Source organism: Puma concolor, chromosome A2 (assembly GCF_028749965.1).
Source record: "Puma concolor isolate L17-30 chromosome A2, mPumCon1.1.hap2, whole genome shotgun sequence".
NCBI lineage: Eukaryota > Metazoa > Chordata > Mammalia > Carnivora > Felidae > Puma > Puma concolor.
In genome coordinates, this window is record NC_141668.1 from 163,388,329 (window position 1) to 163,407,395 (window position 19,067).

The window sequence follows — 19,067 nt, forward strand, 5'->3', positions numbered from 1 at the left end:
GACAGCGTGGCGTCTCTGCCCCTTTAATGTTTGGTGGCCTGGTTTTTCAAGGGGTCTGCGGCATCCGGGACTGACAGACCAGACCCCAAGCTTTCCCTTTGTCTTCACCTGACAGCTCCTACCCTTCCCTTGTCACCCTCAGGATGCATTCGGAATAAGCCGTGGGGAGAGGAGCCCCTACCTCCCAGGGTCTACGGGCCCATCTAGGTCTTTCTTCCCGAAGCTGGGCTCAAACCTCAGCCCTTCCCTCGGTCTCTGAGAAGTTAGAAAGTTTAACAGAGGAAAGGAATAAAAGAACTGGCTGTTGCTAGCCCTCGCTTGTCGCGCGCATGCGCAGTTTCTGCTCCCGTTCTCCTTTTGGCGCCGTGGGGCAGTGAAAGTCCATGAGAAATTTCCCGTCGGCGCGGAAGATGCGCGCCACTTCCGGCCGGGCTCCTAACAACGGGGGAGGTTGGTAACCAGGGAGGGGGGGATGGCGGAGCGGGCGCCGGAGCCCGAGGCGGAGGCGGAGGCTGAGGCGGGCGCAGGCGGGGAGGCGGCGGCCGAGGAGGGCGCGGCGGGCCGCAAGGCGCGGGGTCGGCCGCGGCTCACGGAATCGGACCGAGCCCGGCGGCGGCTCGAGTCCCGGAAGAAGTACGACGTGCGGCGTGTGTACCTGGGCGAGGCGCACGGGCCCTGGGTGGACCTGCGGCGCCGCAGCGGCTGGAGCGACGCCAAGCTCGCAGCCTATCTCATCTCGCTGGAGCGCGGCCAGCGTAGCGGCCGCCACGGGTGAGGGGGCCCGGCCCCAGGGAGGGAGGGAGCGAGCGAGGGAGGAGACGCCCCCATTCCCCGCCGAGCGTGGTACCGCCCCCTCTGTCCACGGCCCCGCCCACGGCACCTGTGAGCCCCGCCCAGTGTCCGGGCTGCCGGCCGGGGTCTCCTACCGCCGGTCCTGGGACGCTCCTGGCTCGCGGCCCCGCCTCCCGCCTTTCCGACTGCCCAATCCTGGGACGCGCCCAGCCTCTCGACCCGCCTCCTGACGCTTGGCCCCTCCCGTTAGATTTCTGGCTGCCCAATCCTAGTACAGACCCCACCTCCAAGCGTTCTAACTGCCCAGTCCCCGGAGGGGCGGCCCCGCCTCCTGAGGCCTTAATGCCCCTTCTTCCCTGCTGGTCCTTGGGATCTCACAAGCCTCATTCTCTAAAACCTTAGGTTGTAGTCTGAGACTGTGACTGGACACCCTGGGGGTGTCCCTGTCCCGTATAAGGTTCTGGCACTCCATCTGAGACTGTGTGTGGCCTCACTCCCACAACCTTCCACCCCAGATATGGCAAGACTCCTCACGATCCAGATCTCATTCTCTAAACGTCTTGGCTCCTGGGGAGCACCTTAACCCATAGAGACTCAGGTGAAGAGGAAGCCCCAAGTTAGCGGCTCAGGTAGAGGGCAGAGGTCTTTGCGGAATCTCCATCTTGAGAAGGAGCGGTGTGGATGGAATTTTTCCCTTCCTGCTTTATAGGTCGGTGTGACGACTAAATGAGTTAAAATACAACAAAAGGCTTAGAACATGGTTGGCACATAGTGAGCACCTCAAGTATTAGTCGTTATAATGATACTTGTTCCCTGTCACAAGCAGTGCCGCGACAGAATCCTTGCAGTGCCCTGGTTTTTGTTTGCATACATTGGCATGTTTCCCTAGGGGAAGATTCTGATGGCCAAGAATCCACCAGATCCTTCTGAATTGCATCCACGCCCTCCCTGGGTGGCAGACTGGTTTATATGCCCAAGAGTGGAGCAGGAAATGCTGGGCATTTCAAAAACTCAAGCTCATGTTGTATTATTGGAGTTTCTGATTCAGTTAGTCTGAGCGGGGTTGCAGACCTTGTATTTTTTTCTGCAAAGCTTCCAGGGAGACATGTGCAGGTGGAGCTGGGGACCACTGGCCAGAGGGAGCCCTTGAAGGTCCCTAAGCTGAAAGTGCTATTTGCAGTAGCTTGGTTTGTGTAAGTCACGCAGGACTGGGGCCTGGACACTGAGACAGCCCAGGCAGTGCATGACAAAGACCGGGCCCTGGGACACGTGGGTAGTCGAGAAGATACAATAACCTGAGTGAGGGGTGTCCTGTGGGGAATGGACATGGCCAGAGATAGGGGGCCCGTCACTTTGTCTGCTCACTTATTTGTAACTGCCTTCTACCTGGAAGGATTTCGGTTCAAGACTCTGTAAACATGGACCAGAAGGCAGAAATGAGAACTGGGATGAAAAGAGAAAGGAAAAAGAGGGATACAGGGGGGCCAGGATCAGTGCTATTGGATTGAGGCCTAAGTCACAGGGGACACGACAGAGGGCACTTTTGTGGCATGTTAAGTTAAAAGCCTGACCAGAGTTCGAAAGACATGAAGAAGTGGGAATGGAGAAGAGGCGATGAATTTGCCTCAGAGCTTCCTAGCGACCAGTGGGAAAAGGGAAACAATGGTCAGTCGTGGAGTCGCTGGTGTCATTCGTTTAAGGGCTGTTTATTCAGTATCTACTATGTGCCAGACACTTGCAGAGGTGCGGAGGGTGCAGAAAGGAACAACACAAAAAAAATCACTGCCTGATGGAACTGCCAGTTAAAAAATTTTTTTAATGTTTATTTGAGAGAGAGAGAGAGAGAGAGAGAGAATGCACGGGGGAGGGGCAGAGGGGGAGGCCCAAAATCTGAAGCAGGCTCCAGGCTCCGAGCTGTCAGCACAGAGCCCGACGTGGGGCTCAAACTCAAGAGCCGTGAGATCATGACCTGAGCCAAAGTCAGACACCTAACCGACTGAGCCACCCAAGGCGCCCCTGGCGCTGCCATTTTAAAGGGCAGAGGGCAGACTTGTCCACTGTGCAAAGCCTTGTCTACTGCACTTACTACATGTTTCCTATTATTTATTATTCTAAATTACATTACTATACTATAAATACTAAATTCTATTACTATAATTTGCTAAATTGTGGAGGTTGTGAGAGATCGATAGGGGCTATGGAAAAAACAAAAGTGAAATAGGGAGGGGGGGGTGTGTGTGCTGGAGATTTAACTAGGGTGTTAGGCTGGGCCACAGTGAGAGGACGGCATTCATGAAGGAGCCAGGGAGACCTATGCAGATATCTGGGGGAAGAAAGAGGAAAAAGGATTGGCCAGTGCAAAGGCCCTGAGGCAGGACCCGGCCTGGTGTGTACATGGGGCAGTGAGCCGGCCCATGTGGCTGGAGTGCAACGAGAAGATGAAAAGTGGGGAAAGTGAGGACAGGAAGTTGACAGAGCCTTGTGGACGGCATGGAGAACTCTGGCTTTTCCTCTCAGTGAAGTAGGGGGCCTGATAGGATTTTTTGCTCTTGTTAAGTACAGAATTTTGGACAAAGAGGTCACATACCTGGCTTATATTTTAACAGAGGCACTCCCTAGGGGCTGTGTGGCAGGAGGATTGGGTGAAATGCGAGTTGAAACAAGGTTGGCTGAGAACTGGCTGCCGTCGAAGGTCCTCGGGCCTTGGCTGGTGAGGGGCTCGAGGAGGTTCACTCTTCTCTCTAGCTTTGTATGTGTGTGAATTTTTCCTTTTACATCTTAAACTGTTAACAAGACAATCAAAAGAATCCCGCTGACCCCTACGTTGAGGCTGTGTTCCTATGTCGAGGCGACTACCTTGGTCCAGGTGAGTCCTGACAGGGCCGGGCCCAGGCGGGGCCATGCAGTGGTGGAGAGAAGGGGTTAGAATTAGGGCCAACAGGGTTTGCCGATAGGTGCGGAGACGCAAGATGCCCCAGGTTTGGACCTGAGCACCTGGAAACTTGCAGGTGCCGTTAACTGAGAAAGGGCAGGTCACGGGACCATAGGACGGCTCCCGTGTGAGATGTCTGGGGACCCCTGCACGTAGTGTCAGGGAGGGCTGGCGGTGGTGGTGCGGTCAGGAGAGGGCCGGGTGGGAGATCCGGATTTGGGACCCACAGCACCGTGATGGCATGGTGACAGAGGTTGCCAAGGGCGAGTGGGGAGACACGCAGGTCTGAGCCCCGCTTTCGCTCTCTGCGCTTAGAGAAGTCAGGGTCACAAGGGAGGAGCAGAGGCCTAGAGGCACGTGGAGGACCCGGCGGGGCAGCATCCTGGAGGCCCCTGGAAGGATCCGCAGGCGGCTGGAACGGGGCAGTTTGTGGCTTGGGGGAGAAAACCCTGAGCAGAGGGGTTCAAGGGAGATGGGGGAGAAGACAGGAAGACTGCACGCACATAGACGGCTCCCAAGCGGGGGCAGGGGAATGGGCAGAAGTTGGCAAAGAAGGGGCTCAAGATTATTTAAGTCCGGGGTGGAACTGGTGGTGTGTTTGGACACGGGTGGGGATGAGGGGTCAAGCGTGAAAGCAAATGGCAGAGGAGAGCGGAGGAGAGCTACTGGGCACAACTGTCCTCACGCGCAGGTGGCCTCTACAGGGCGTCGCGTAGGCGGTAGAACGCGGAGAAGCGGGCAAAGGGAGGGACGGCAGTTTGGGGGAGAAAGAACATAGTCTGGCCCCGTTGAATCCCCACAGTGGCTCTGTGTGAGAGGCACCGCTGTTTTTCCCACTTCGCAGGTGGGGACACTGAGGCTCAGAGGGTTCGAGACCCACTCGCGGTCACACAGCTAGTCGACAGCAGAGATGAGACTTGGACTCAGATCTGACTGACACCCGAGCCTGTCCCCACCACTAAGTGGCGTTCCCAGCACCCCAGTCATGGCGAGGCTGTGAGTGCGGGGAGGGGGCCGTGGGCATTTGGACTTGGGTTTGGGTGAGGATCTGGGTGGCCGGCCTGCCCCCTTGGAGAGCAGGGGAGGGGAAGGGAGGGGAGAGTCATGGGAGGGGGTGGAGGGCATCTGGGATGGGGCGGGGCGGGGGGTGCAGAGGCTGGGACAAGGGCAAAGCCTGGGGAGCTGTCCTCGGACCAGACGTGGGGTGTGGGGACTGAGAATTGTCATCAGGCTGGACGGGGGTCAGATGGGGCGGGTGGGGAAGATGACAAGAGACTTTGGACTGGCTGTCAGGACATTTGCGGTGAGAGCAGGGTCTGGGCCATGGCAGGGAGGCTGGCGCTCCAGGGCCAGACGCTGTGATAACGCTGATGGTCACGGTGAGACCATCGCTATGCTGAGCAGTTACCCAGTGCGAGGGGCTACACCAGGCTCTTCCAGTGCGCGTAACCTCATGCCAGCCCCACGAGGCAGGTACTGTTACGATCCCATGCTACAGATGGGGAAACTGAGGCACGGGGAGGCAAGGTCACGCAGGGTCTCGGGGCCTCCCACTGCAGTGTAGAGAAGGGAGGATGAGGAAGTAGCCAGAGTGCATGGGCAGACCCAGAAGCGTGGTGTCAGGAAGGCAGGTGAAGGCCCCTAGTGGGTCCAGGGGAGATTACTCCAAAGCACCCGCCCTTAGCACGTGTAGACCCGGTGCTGGGCCACGGCCAAGCAGCCTATAGGGGGTCAGGATCCCACCTGGCAGTTCTGGCGGCCTTCCTGGTGTGGGAGGCCTTGGGGCAGGGGGGGTGGGTTTGGGCCCGGCCTTGCCCAGGGCTCCCTGACGCCTTGGTCACTGGGGCACACAGTTAGGGTGCGGGGCCCCGGCCAAAGTGGGGAAGGCCCCAGAGGCGGGTGGGCGTGATGGCCAGGGCGTCTGGACCTGAGCTGGCTCCCCGGGGCGGGACTGATAGAGGGAGCAGCACCTTGGGCTGGGGCCTACATACAGCGGGCAGTGAGGGTCGGGGGCAGGGTCCCTAGCAGTACCAGCCCTCCTGGCTGGGTCTGGCAGTCTCCCCAGGGCTCTCAGCCTGCCTGGGGTTGGGGGGGGGGGGCGCGGGCAGGATCCGCAGGGGCCCGGATGGGGCAGTGCAGGTTCTGAGACCGACTCCGCAAATGTTCTATTGCTGTGTGACAAACGACCACAGACTTAGTGGCTTAAAATCACAAATGATGTCACATTTCTGTGGGTCAGGAGCCCAGCGAGTTTTAGCTGGATCCTCTGCTCAGGGTCTCACAAGGCCAAAATCAGGGTTTCAGCCAGCTGCGTCTTCATCTAGACGCTCAGCTAAGGAAAGAGCTGCTTGCAGACACCCTCAGAGCGTTGGCTGACTTAATTTCCTCCTGGGTTGCACAGCCGAGGTCCCCACGGTCTTGCTGGCTGTTGACCGGGACTGCCCTCAGCTCCCAGAGGCTGTTCTCAGGTCCTGGCCCCTCCTGGACCTGCCATATTCTCAGCCTACAGTCTCTGACTGCAGCGGGGCCCGTTTAAAGGTTCCCCTGATTAGGTCAGGCCCACCTTGGAACGCTTCCTCCTGATTCATTCCAAGTCACCTCGCCCCAGGGGGTGGTATCCCATCATATACTCAGGCCGCCCGCTCATGGGCAGAGGATTCTGCAGGGCGTGTTCCCCCGGGCATGGGAGTCGTGGGGCCAGCTGAGAATTCCGCGTGCCACGCTTTCTGTACCCCTTTTCTGACTTCTCTGCTCCCCGGCCATGGGCCCCTGGGCAGGCAGCCTCACTCCTCTGAGCCTCATTCTCCCACGTGGTGAAATGCGTGGTGACGCTAGACCACCTTTAAGGGCTGGTGTCCATGGAGGAGAGAGTGGAGACCCCTGGGAAATAGAACAGGCCCTGTGCTTACTCCCCCTGCCTCTCTCTCTTACAGGAAGCCTTGGGAGCAGGTCCCCAAAAAGCCAAAGCGGAAGAAAAGTAAGTGGGGCTTCAGCCGGGGCGGGGGGGGGGGGGATGGGATGGGTGTTGGGAGTAAGAGGCTTTGTTGTGCGTTCCCTCACCCATGCTCAGGCACCACGGGCCAGGGGCTGTGCGGGACAGGACAGACCCAGCCGTGCCCCCACGTAGCCCATGGTCTCATGGGAAGGCAGGGGACAGGCCCAGTGGGGCCATGGCAGGGAGGTAGGGGCACTGCGGGCCCAGGGACACAGCCAGGCCTGCGGAGGGGGGAGGGGTGGGGGCAGGAAAGGTCCCAGAGGGGACTGGAACGTGTGCTGTGCCCAGTGGGGGTGCCTCCGCCATCCCCAGCTCCCACACAAAAGGCTAAGTCACCACTGGAAAGCGGTTACAGTTGTCAGAGGCATGGGCCAAGCTAAGTGTGTGACCTCCATATCCCAAAGTGTGGGAAGGGAGCTGACTGGAGAGGCTGCTGCTGGTGGTGTCCCTATTTGCCCGTGGTCGTCACTGGGTGGGAGGCCCCAGGCAACCCCCCTAGGCCCAAGGACCCTTCTGGGCCGCCTCCTCATGTCCCAGCTTGGAAGACGGGGAGGACACTTTCCTCCCCATCGGCTGCAGGACAGGCACCATTACACATATCACAGGTACCATTTCTTGGGCATTCAAAGTGTGTCCAGCCCTGTTCTGTGCCCTGCCGACGTCTTCACTCCCTCCTCTCTGGCAGCCCTCGAGAAATGGGGACCATTATTCTCCCTGACCCAGAAAGGGGAGGTGAGGGTCAGAGAAGCCAAGTCACTTGCCTGGAGCCACCTAGCTATGATGTGGCAGTCAGGATTTGAATCGCACGGTCTAGCTCTCACGGGGCCCACCTCCTTGAAGCATTTACTCATCCGGCAAACATTTGCTGAGCATCTACTATGTACCAGGCCCTACGTAGGCATTGGGGATACAGGAGGAACAACACAGATAGCGTCCCTGCCCTTGGGGAGCTGACATTCTATTAGGGAAGACAGAAACACGGAAACAGATAACCACAGACGGTATCTAGGTGCTACCTGGAGAGAAAGGGCAGCAAGTTAGGTCAGCTGGAAGGACAGTGGGGAAGGGGTGGCAGACCGAGGAAAAGACCTGAGAGGGGGAGGGCAAGGCAGTTATCTGGAAGAAGAAGACACAGTCTGTGCAAAGGCCCTGAGGCAGGACCGTACCCTGCTCATTTCAGGAACAGGGAGGAGGCCATGAGGCTGGAATAAAGTGATCAAGGGGAAGGACGGGAGGCGATGGGGCAGAACATTCGGGGCCTGGCGGGTCGGGGGAGGACTTTGGCTTTTACCCCCAGCCAGGGGGAGCCCTGGTGGGTTCTGGGCAGAGGAGGGGCATGGCCTGACTCCAAGTGCTTGCAGCAGGGGCCTTCTGTCCGCCGCGGGCGAAGTAGACAGATGTGGGAGCAGGGAGACCAGGGCAGAGGGGCTCTGCTGGGCCAGGCCAAAGACGCTGATGAGGATGATTCTGTTAACAACAGGCAGCTAATAATTACTGTGCACCTACTACGTGCCAGGCTCCATCGTTTATGTGATTTCGCTTATTCAGTGAGGACAGCCTGGCCCGCCTCTGTTATCAGCAGGGTGTGTGGCACCTCCCGGAGCCCGTTTCTCCATCTGTGAACCGGGGACGGGCCCGGACAGGGCTCGGGAAGGTGTCTCAGCCCCGCCCCCACCGGGTGCCGTAAGGCCGGGGTGTTCCGAGGCCCTCGGAGGGACAAGCGCCACCCCTGACCCCGGGGCCCTGCCACGCGTGCGCAGGGAGGCGACGCAACGTGAACTGTCTGAAGAACGTGGTGATCTGGTACGAGGACCACAAGCACCGCTGCCCGTACGAGCCGCACCTGGCCGAGCTGGACCCCACCTTCGGCCTGTACACCACAGCCGTGTGGCAGTGCGAGGCCGGCCACCGCTACTTCCAAGACCTGCACTCGCCCCTGAAGCCACTCAGTGATTCAGACGCCGACAGCGACAAAGGTGGGTCTGGGGCCGGGGTGGGGGGGGGCCCGCTGGCCTCCAGGGTGTGAGGGCTCCACGGCTCCTTATGGGGGGGTCACCCCAGACCCCCGGCCCTCTCGTGGGTCTTGTCAGCCTCAGGCCAGCACTAGAAGCCTCACAGTGACCAGAAAGGCACGGGCGCCGGCTTCAGGGACAGAGCCCGGCCCCGGCAGGCTGTTCTGCACTCTTCCTGTCCTTCTGGAGCAGAGAGGCGGCCCCCGTCTTCCAGGGGACACCTGCGAGGGCTTGGCCCACCTGTGCTCAAGGCCGGTGGCAGGCAGGCCCCGGCTGGGGTGCGGGACACCTGGCTCAGCGGCTGGAGGGAGGGGTGGGTGCCGGGCCTCAGGCCTGGGTGCTCGCCCGGCCTCTCCCTCCTCCTCTGTTGTCTGTGGCCCTTTCTCTTTCGGTCCTGGGCGGTCTCTCCCAGCCTCCTCTTCTCGCCGCCTGTCTGCCCGGTTCTCCTCCTCCCTCCCCATTCTTGAGCTCTCTCTTGTTCCCCCTCCCTCTGTTGCCCATCTTTTCTGTTTCATCCTCTCCCTTCTGTTTCCTGCCTTTTCCCTGCCCCCCCCGTCTCTCCCTGTCTCCCCGACTCCCTTCCCCCCCCATCTGTTTCTCCCCCCACTGCCCTGCGCGTCTCTCACTGTCCCTGACCCTCTCTTGCCATGCTCTGTGGGTCACACGTCCTGAGCTGACAGTGGGAGTGGGAGGGACTCAGTTACGAAGGCCCAGTTGGCCCTGGTGGGTGGTGAGGAGCTGCCCGCCTGCCTCGAGCTCGGCTTCAGCCTCGGGCTCAGGAGCACAGGGCTCACCGCCAGGCGCCCTGCCAGGGTGGAGGGTGAGGTCAGTCACCGGGGCTGAGCCCGTGCTGGCAGGAATCTCGGAGCAGGTGGCATCCCAGCTGGCCAAGGGGAAGCCGTGGGCGAGAGGTGTTCCAGGTGGGCGCCCTGGCCAACGGCTGTCCCGTGTGCGTCCGCCAGACCCCACCACGCGGCCGGCCCCTCGGCCATCGTCTCCCCACTCGGGTCCCGCCCCCGACCACGCTCAGTCCTCCCTACAGCTCTTCGTTAGCCCCACTTGGCAGTTGAGGACACCAAGGCCCTGGGACTAATGTGACTGACCTCCCTGGTGATGGGTCCGCCGGGACGGGGATGGCACCCAGAGGAGCCTCCTTGCGCCCCACCCAACTCTGACACCGGTGGCTGGTGGATCTGGCTCTCAGGAATGAGTGCGGGGATCCTTGGCCGGGTCTGCCATGGCTGCGGGGGAGGGGGGCGCTGTGAAGGGAGGGGGGCTGTGTCCCTGTCCCAGCCCTGTTCCCTCAGCAGCACCCTTATCAGCTCCCTGCCTGGGGTGGCCCTGCCACTTCTCAGTAAGAGGACCTCCTGCAGGACTTGGAGAAGCCAGGGGGTGCACAGCCACTTCTGTGACCAAGGTCATGGTCAAGTGGGGAGAGGTCCAGTCTGGCCTTCAGAGCTGGACACTGCAGTTGGGGATCCAGGCACACACCCTGGCCGAGCCCCCAACTAACTAGGTGACTGCCCCTTGCTTTAGGGTGGGGCCAGGGAGCTCAGCTCACCCTGTAGATTACAGGGTGTTACAAGGAGGGGCCAATCCCCCTACCCCACCCCTGCTATCCCAGGGCCGTGAGTCAGGGATGGGGCGTTATGATAAGAATGATAATAGAAACATTGATAGGGTGCTTACTCTGAGCCTGGTACTGTCCTAGGCCCTTTACATATATTTACTCACTAAATACCCCAAACAGCCCCTGGAGTAGGTGCCGAGTTATCCCCAGGCCCACACAGGTTCCATAAGGCCCCCACATCCACACAGCTGGAGGGGTGGGCGCCAAGATCCCACCCCCGAAGTCTGGCTCCAGAGCCTGCGTGCTCCATCTGACCCCCTGGGAGTGTAGGACATGTGGTCCCCGGACAGTGTGCCCGACTCTGCGGGAGTGTGGAACATCAGGGTCAGCTATTGACTTTTTCTTTCTCTCACTCTCTCTCTCTTTTTTTTTTTTTTTTAAGTCTACTTATTTTGAGAGAGAGACAGCATGAGTTGGGGAGGGGCAGTGAGAGAGGGAAATCGAGAGAATCCCAAGCAGGCTCCGTGCTGCCAGCACAGAGCCTGATGTGGGACTTGAACTCTGGAAGCTGTGACCCGTGACTCTCGAACTCGACCCATGAAGCCGTGAGATCATGACCTGAGCCGAAACCAAGAGTTGGACGCTAACCGACTGAGCCACCCAGATGTCCCAACAATTGGCTTTTTCTGTTCCCAGTCTTCCTGTGTGGGCTTTAGCACAAAATACCTGGGTGAGATGTCGGTCGCCTTGGCCTTCATCATGGTGTCGGTTTGAGATTCATTCATTTCTACAAACATGTGCTCAGTGTGTGCTAGGCGGCCTTCTGGGCACTGGGGCCTGTGCACAGGGACCCCAGTGGTTATGGAGCTTACGATCTAGAGGGGAAGCAGACAGTAAACAAGATAGACCATTAAAATCTAGAGTACAGTGGAGGTTCCTGGGTGGCTCAGTCGGTTAAGCATCCGACTTCGGCTCAGGTCACGATCTCACGGCTTGTGGGTTTGAGCCCCACATTGGACTCTGTGCTGACAGCTCGGAGCCTGGAGTCTGCTTCCGATTCTGTGTCTCCCTCTCTCTCTCTGCTTCTCTCCCGTTTGCACTGTCTCTTTCTCTCTCAAAAATAAATAGATGTTAAAAAAAATTTTTTTAATTAAAAAAATAAAATCTGGAGTACGGTGGAAGGTGATATTTTGGGGAAAAATAAAGGAGAGAAAAAAGTGATATTTAAGACAAGGTGGTCAGAGGCCTTCCTGAATAAATACCATTTTCTTAAAGGGTCTGATGGAGGTGGGGGAGAGGGAGCCCACGCAGGTGTCTGAGAGAAGAGTGTTCAGGCAGAGCAAAGAGCAAATGCAAAGGCCCTGAGGCAGGAGACTGCCTAGGGTCCCTAAATACATGACCTACACTGGGGGGCAGCAGAGGAGGCGGCGGGATGGAAGAGCCCCCAGCCCCCACAGGAGGTCCAGGCGGCAGCTGTCCACATGGAGGCATCGGGGTATGGGTGGCGGCAGTATAATGAAAATAGGTATTTGGTCTTTGTCCCCGGTTCCTGGCATAGAACTCCTACAGCCCTTGGAATTGTCTGAGTGATGGGAATATTTTTCATTGTTTGTGAAGAGCCCTTTTCATAAGGAGCCCCTTTGGATCACGCCTGAGTCTATGCTAATGAGGTGACTCAGGCAGGGTCCCCTAGAGAGCTTCAGGATGGGGACTGGTCACCAGAAAGACCAAACACATGATTAGAGGGGGGACTCTCAGCCCCACCCCTGACTCCCAGGCAGCAGACTGAGGCTGGAGACTGGGTTACAAAAACTCTTAAGTAACAAGATCCAGGGAGTTTGCAGGTTGGTAAACACCTTGAGGTTCTAGGAGGGTGGCGGGTCCAGAGAGAGCATGATAGCTCCCACCCCAGCAGCCCCTGCACCTCACCCTACGCTTCCCTTCCATCTGACTATTTGCTGTGTTGCATCTTTTATGATAAAAGTGTAGTCGTCAGTTGGGGCGCTTGGGCGGCTCAGTCGGTTAAGCGTCCGACTCTTGATTTCGGCTCAGGTCATGATCTCACGGTAGTGAGAGGGAGCCCCCCATTGGGTTCTGCACTGAGCATGAAGTAAGATTCTCTCTCTCCCTCACCCTCTGCCCCTCCCCCACTCAAGCACACACTCTCTTTCTCAAAAAAAAAAAAAGAAAAAAAAAACCCCAAAACCAAAAAACTGTAGTCAGTAAGTAAAGCACTTGCCTGAGTTCTATGAATTGTTCTAGCAAATTATCGAACCCGAAGAGGCTGTCGTAGAAACCCGCCATTTATGGCCAGAATTACAATGGCCTTCGGCCTGCAGCCGGCGTCTGCAGTGGGGGCGAGCAGTCTTGTGGGACCTGAGCCCTTAGCCTGTGGGATCCGACACTCTCTCCAGGTAGATAAGTGTCAGAACTCAAAACGAGTTGGTGTCAGGATGAGGGCAGTTTAACACCATCAGGCTGGCTGAAACCCTGGGGCGAGCGAAGCGCGGAACCTCCCAGGCCTGCGGGAGCTGAAGAGGCTGAGCAGGAACCCCCAGGGAGGGGCCAGGAAGCCAGCATTCGGGTCTGGAGGCCGAGGGAGGGGAGCGTCTCTGAGGAGCAGAGGTGGGGGAGCCGGGGGGGGGGGGGGTAACTGAGAAGTGACCGATGTTTGTGGCACTGAGGGGGTGACCGTGCCCAGCCCGTAGTAAGCACTCAGCATACGCCTCTGCTGCTGCCACTGTTGCTACCGTAACTGTCTCCTTTCCTCTGTCGCCACAGTGGGCAATGGCCTGGCGGCCAGCAGCTCCGACCCTTCTAGTTCCGGCTCCGGTTCTGACTCGGAAGAGCCCCCCGAGGGCCCGCCGGCCAAGGGAGCGGCCGTGGCGGCCGCGGCGGTGACCCCCTCCAGCCCGGCGGGCAGCAGCGGGCTCATCACTCAGGAGGGCGTGCACATCCCCTTCGACGTCCACCACGTGGAGAGCCTGGCGGAGCAGGGCGCCCCGCTGTGCCCCAACCCGGCGGGCAGTGGGCCCGAAGCCCTGGAGACGGTGGTGTGTGTGCCGGTGCCCGTGCAAGTGGGCCCGGGCCCCGGCACCCTCTTTGAGAACGTGCCCCAGGAGGCGCTGGGCGAGGTGGTGGCCAGCTGTCCCGTGCCAGGCATGGTGCCCGGCTCGCAGGTGATCATCATCGCAGGCCCCGGCTACGACGCCCTCACGGCCGAGGGCATCCACCTCAACGTGGCAGCAGGCAGCGGTGCCCCCGGCGGGGGCCTGGGGGACGAAGTGCCCTGTGCCGTGATGGAGGGCGTAGCAGCCTACACCCAGACGGAGCCCGAGGGCAGCCAGCCCAGCACCATGGACCCTGCCGCCATGGCAGGCATCGAGACCAAGAAAGGTCTGGGGGCCGCGCAGGTCCAGGGGGGCTGCCGCGGTCTCTGGGAGGTGGGGGGAGTGGGGAGGAGTGGCCCCGGAGCCCACTCCTCCGCCACGCAGGCCCTCCACGGACACCCACCCTGTGTCCACCTCCCCCCGTAGAGAAGGAGGACCTGTATGTGCTCAAGAAGGAGGAGAAGGAGGAGCCTGTGGCCCCAGAGCTGGCGGCAGCAGCGCCTGAGAGCGCAGAGCCCGAAGCCGAGGCAGACGGGGAGGAGCTGGACGGCAGTGACATGTCGGCCATCATCTATGAGATCCCCAAGGAGCCCGAGAAGTGGGTGCCTGGGCAGCTGGGGGCTGGGATGAGGAGCAGCCAACGGGCCCACAGCCTGCCTGGCGTGGGAGCCCTGATGCCATGGGCCCCTTCCCCTCCAGGAGGCGGCGGAGCAAGCGCACTCGGGTGATGGATGCCGACGGCCTGCTAGAGATGTTCCACTGCCCCTACGAGGGCTGCAGCCAGGTCTATGTGGCCCTCAGCAGTTTCCAGGTGAGGCCGCCACCGGAGCTGGCCGAGCGGGACCCGCTTCTGTTTCCCGCCGCCTGTGTCCTGGCGTCCGGGCAGTGTGGCTCGTGGAGGGCGCCGCTTGGCCCCGCCAGGTGCCACTGGCCTGCCTCCCACGCGGCTGTCTCTCAGCAGCTTCTCACCGACCCTGCCTCAGCCACAGGGCACCAGGCGTCACCTCGCTGCCTTCCCCTCCTGCTCTCCAGTGACTTGTCCTGCCTTCTCAACCAGCCTCTCAACTCCTCCTGCCTTTACCCAGGCCACCTTCTCGGCTCAGGATGTCCCTCCCCCAGGAAGCCCACCCTAGTTCCCCAGGGCGGGTGGGGCCTTTGAGCCCCGGATGACCGCACCACCAGGACACACCTGTAGTTTGTCCTCTGGAGCCTGGACGGGACGCCCCAAGGGCAGAGCCAGGGTCTCGTCACGTTCCCACTGGTGGCAGGAGGCAGCACCAGTGGCCCTTTGCATTTGCCGAGTTTCGTTTTCATTAAGCATGTATTGAGCACCCACCAGGTGCCAGGCCCGGTGCCGGGCACTTGGAGCTGCAGGGGTGCTGCAGGGGTGAGTTAAAGAATAAAAGAACAAAGGAATGAATGACTCTGGGTGGGGGGCAGGGAGAGTGAGGTGGCTGCCTGCTCCAGGCCGTGGAGACAGCGTAGCTCCATGGCAAAGCCTACTGTGGGAGTTCACCCTGGAATCCAGTCCAGCCCTTCCCCTGCCCACCTGTGAGACACACGCCAAACTGGAAGCCTCTGGAGCCTCATCCGCCATCCACAAAGTGGGCAAAGGGCGGGGCCCCAGCACAGGGTTATGACAAGGCTGACTGATGCCCCAGCCCAGGCCCTGGCTGCAGCAGGTGCACAGTGAAGTGGCAGTAGATTCCAGTTGTGCCCCGGGGTCCCTGCTCAGAGCTGGGAGTCCCTCCCAAGGGCAGGGGCACCCATCTTCCTCCAGGGGGGCTGGCCCCAGCCTGCCTCCCAGCTCCCCTTCTCTGTCCCCACCCTGGGGAGCCCTGGAGGTGGCCCCTGGCACCCACAGCCCCGCTCCACCCCTCTTGCCTGCAGAACCATGTCAATCTTGTGCATCGGAAAGGGAAGACCAAAGTGTGTCCGCACCCTGGCTGCGGCAAGAAGTTCTATTTATCCAACCACCTGCGGCGGCACATGATCATCCATTCAGGTCAGGCCCCGGGTGGGGCTGGCAGCACGGGGCATGGGGTCCTGGGCCTCAGGTTTAGGGTGGGGTCAGGAGTCCCCAGGCACAGGACTACCACCCAGGGTGTGGGCTGCGGACTCATTGGGGAGCTGTGTTGCCTCTGTCCAGTGGGAGGGCATGGCTTCAGATTTTTCGAGCGGCAGGAACTTTGGATTTGTATGTGAAGTCGCCCCAAAGTTCAAATATTGGGGTCAAGTTCAGACCCGCTTAGGCTTGGCAGTTTGCACACGGTGCCTCCCAGGGAGTCGAGTTCACATTTCCAGCTCTGCCCGTGGCCTTACCCCGCACATTCTAAGCATCACCTTGGGCTGTAAGCTGCCCTCCGTATTAGCCGCCCTCGTTTCTATAGTCAAGCGTTGGCTCTCAGAAGCTGTGGGGTTTGGGTCGCTCGCGCCCCTACGTCCGGGAGACCACTCTCTACCCGGTTTGGGCGGCGCCCTTTAGCCCCCGCCCCCAACGGCGTCGCGCTCAGCCCCGCCTCTCCCCCAGGTGTCCGTGAGTTCACCTGCGAAACCTGCGGCAAGTCCTTCAAGAGGAAGAACCACCTGGAGGTGCACCGGCGCACCCACACCGGGGAGACGCCCCTGCAGTGAGTGACGGGCTTCCTGCGAGGGCGCTGGGAGGGAGGGGGTCTGGGCCCGGGCCGGCAGAGGGCGGGTCCACCCCTCGGGTTGCCTTGCCCAGTTCCACGTGCGCTCGCATCCCGGATGGCGCCTCCCCTTTCTGGGGCCGGCTCGGTCCTAGTAACTTGGGGCCCGCCTCCAAAGGCGGCTCCGCCCCAGTCTGACCCCGACCCGGCGTCGCTCGCCCCGGCCCCCCCCCCCCCCCCGCAGGTGCGAGATCTGCGGCTACCAGTGCCGGCAGCGCGCGTCGCTCAACTGGCACATGAAGAAGCACACGGCCGAGGTGCAGTACAACTTCACGTGCGAGCGCTGCGGGAAGCGCTTCGAGAAGCTGGACAGCGTCAAGTTCCACACGCTCAAAAGCCACCCGGACCACAAGCCAGCCTGACCCATCCAACCACTGACCGCCCCTATTTATTCGTCCACTCGGACACCACGCCTGGGCTTGCTGGGGCCCAGACAGCCGCGGGGGCCTCCCGGACCGCGGGCCGGAAGGAGGCGCCCCTGCTCTGCCCTGGGGCTGGGCCCCCTCCAACCCCGCCCTATCTCTGGAGGTGGCGCCTGGGGTTGCACTGCCAGAACTGTGTCAAGAGAGCAGAGCGAGATTAAAGAGCGAGAAAGGAGATGCCCTTCCCCTAGGCCTGGATGATTTGGGGAGCTGGGCCCCTCTGTCTCCAACCTGGTCCCTTCCTGAGCGAGGCTAAGGCAGGCGGTGATGCCCCTTTCCTGACAGCCTCTGCACTGCCTCGGCTATCTGGGCCTGGAAACCCCGAACACTCCGTCTCACGGGGTCAGAGGGTGGGAGGTTGGGAAACGGGAGGCCACCGGACATCTCCTGGGACTCAGGATCTTGATGCCCACTCCTAATCCCTCATGGAATACTAATTCCCCACCCTCAGAGAGCTCAGGGACCGGTTGGGGAGATGTTCAGTAAACACCTATGTAAGACATCTACAGCTGTTGACAAGTGCCGTGCAGGAGATAGGGTGATATGTTAGTTTCTGGAGGCGCTGTTTAAGTCGGTGGTCAGAGAGGACCTCCCTGAGATGGTGGCATTTGAGCATAGTCCAGAATGACAAAGAGGTTCCATCCCTGAAGAGAGCTGGAGGAGGCAAATCCCAGGCCGAAGGAACAGCCAGTGCCAAAGCCCCGAGGTAGAACGGCTCGGCGTGTTCCTGGAACAGGAAGCCTCGTTGGGGAGGGGAGCTGGCAGCGGCGGGGAGGCTGCCCTGGCCCCATTTCCCGGAGGAGGATGCCTGAGGTCGCCGCCTCCTCCTGCTGGCTGCCAGCAAGAGGCGGGAGCGATACCAGGCCGGCGGCCGCCAGGTGGCGCGCAAGCTGCGTGGGCCCTGGTGGCCGCAGCCACGTGACCCCGGGGACCGCAGCCGCGAGCCAAAGCACGTGCCCGAGGGAGCCCTGTGGCGCCACGCGCAGATTGGCCCCTTAGGCGCCTCACCAGCTCGTGGGGGCGGGGCCGCAGCTAGGCTTCATTTTACACTTTGGATCGGGGTTTATTCTAACCAGGGACAGAGGTATCGGCGAGGATGAGCAAGTCCGGCCGTTGGGGCCACCCACGCGAGATCCCCAAGTCCCCCAGGGCCCAGTCCCCTTCGCTGCAGCCAGAGCCAGCAGTTTCCATGGAAACCGCAACCGGGTCTTTGCGCCCAGGAGTAGCTCCGCTCACGGCACAGGCACAATTTGCAATCCGACAGGAGCCGGGAGGGACACCAGGCGGGGAACCAGCCACCGCTCGGGGTCCCTAGGTTCGACAGCCAGGTCGCCCCGGCAAACTCAAGAGGGGCCACCCGGGGACCTGCAACGCCACCGCCCAGATTGCGCGGGCCGCGATGATTGGCCTGTTCTCTCCATCAGCGTGGCAGTGCTCTCTGCTGCGCGCTCTCTCATTGGTTCAATCTCGAGGGCATCCTCCTGCAATTGGTTCTCTCGAGGGCAGGCCTTGATTGGTCAAATTAGGCTCTCTCGCTGAGTTTGATGGCATTCTCCGACAGTCTGGAACCTAAAAGGGCGTGCAGGGACGAGGTTAGGGTGGAGGCTGCGACTCTCGGATTAGGGGTCTCTGGCTACCCAGCCCTCGGCGCTCTCGGAGAGAACGTCGGGCCGCTGTCTGTGGTGCTGAAGTCTCAGTCGAAGGCGACCCTGCCTTAGTGAGGACTCTTCCTCCCGCCTGATAGCCGTCCCAACGTAAATGTGCCCTTGAGCCCGCTCACCAAAAGAGGCTGCACCAACTTCTGTCGCCTGAGAGAGAAGCCAGGTTCCCCCTACCTGAAAGAAAGCGTGACTCCACAGGCAGACCAATCACGAGCCCGAAAAGCCAGGACATTTACACAACAGCTCTGCCCACCCAAAATTTATGGGGTCTCAGAAGGCCCGGTGGTTTTCCGGAAACACAGGGCACCAATGGGTTTTGCCTGAAATCCTAAGCCCCAAATTTTTTCACCCGCTTTGGAGAAGTACCGAGTGCCCTTGCGCTGTGGAGTGCCAGTCCCCACCTTTCGAACCCACCCTTTGAACCTATCCCATTCAAAAGCCTCAGGGTCACAGTTCCTTCTGTAGGCAGACGAGAGCCCCTGCCACCCCCATCCTTCTCCACTGGTCTTGGGAGGCTACACCCGATGCCTCCAAAATCTGCGGACCTGGGCCTCTGCTCATAGAAATCTTGGTTCCTCGTCCCTTTCCAGTCTTCTTGATGGACAGCAACTCCGGAAGTTCGTACAATCGGTCCACGGATCTCCCTCTTTGCTCCAACAGCTCAGGTCGTTGGACAGAGGAGGGGAGCCTTCCCTGTCTTCCGGGCAGAAAGCCCGCCCAAGAAGGGGCGGAAATGCAGAAAGCAGGGGCCACGGGGGCAGAGGGGCCCGAAAATGGCAACCAGAGCCCCCAGGGAGTGCTTTCTGGGGGTGCGGAGTCTTAGCCAGCTCGCGCTCTCTTCCACCTGCCGCGCCGTCGGGCGCCGCGAGGAGGCGGGGCTCAG

General features: G+C 60.5%; 1 protein-coding gene across 2 annotated transcripts; it reads left to right on the plus strand.

Annotated features, from left to right (window-relative positions):
• The first annotated feature begins 430 nt into the window (after window positions 1–430).
• ZNF653 (zinc finger protein 653) lies at window positions 431–16,700 on the plus strand. 2 transcript variants are annotated; one of them, XM_086699005.1, is made up of 9 exons: window positions 442–771; window positions 6,658–6,701; window positions 8,480–8,695; window positions 13,083–13,697; window positions 13,838–14,009; window positions 14,111–14,222; window positions 15,302–15,416; window positions 15,942–16,041; window positions 16,286–16,700. In XM_086699005.1, exons 1-9 carry the CDS (start codon window positions 473–475, stop codon window positions 16,461–16,463), a joined length of 1,851 nt encoding a protein of 616 aa, XP_086555131.1. In that variant the 5' UTR covers window positions 442–472; the 3' UTR covers window positions 16,464–16,700. The 2 variants fall into 2 exon arrangements, with proteins under 2 accessions (XP_086555132.1, XP_086555131.1); XM_086699006.1 differs by lacking the exons at window positions 15,302–15,416; window positions 15,942–16,041; window positions 16,286–16,700 and adding an exon at window positions 14,373–15,295 and having other exon boundaries at window positions 431–771.
• Window positions 16,701–19,067: the final 2,367 nt, after the last annotated feature.

Excerpts from the sequence above, each read along its gene's own strand:
- ZNF653 (XM_086699005.1), top strand. The coding sequence starts at position 473 with ATGGCGGAGCGGGCGCCGGAGCCCGAGGCGGAGGCGGAGGCTGAGGCG. Across the intron at positions 14,010-14,110 it reads ATCCCCAAGGAGCCCGAGAA|GAGGCGGCGGAGCAAGCGCA; the intron begins GTGGGTGCCTGG and ends CTTCCCCTCCAG. Across the intron at positions 14,223-15,301 it reads TGGCCCTCAGCAGTTTCCAG|AACCATGTCAATCTTGTGCA; the intron begins GTGAGGCCGCCA and ends TCTTGCCTGCAG.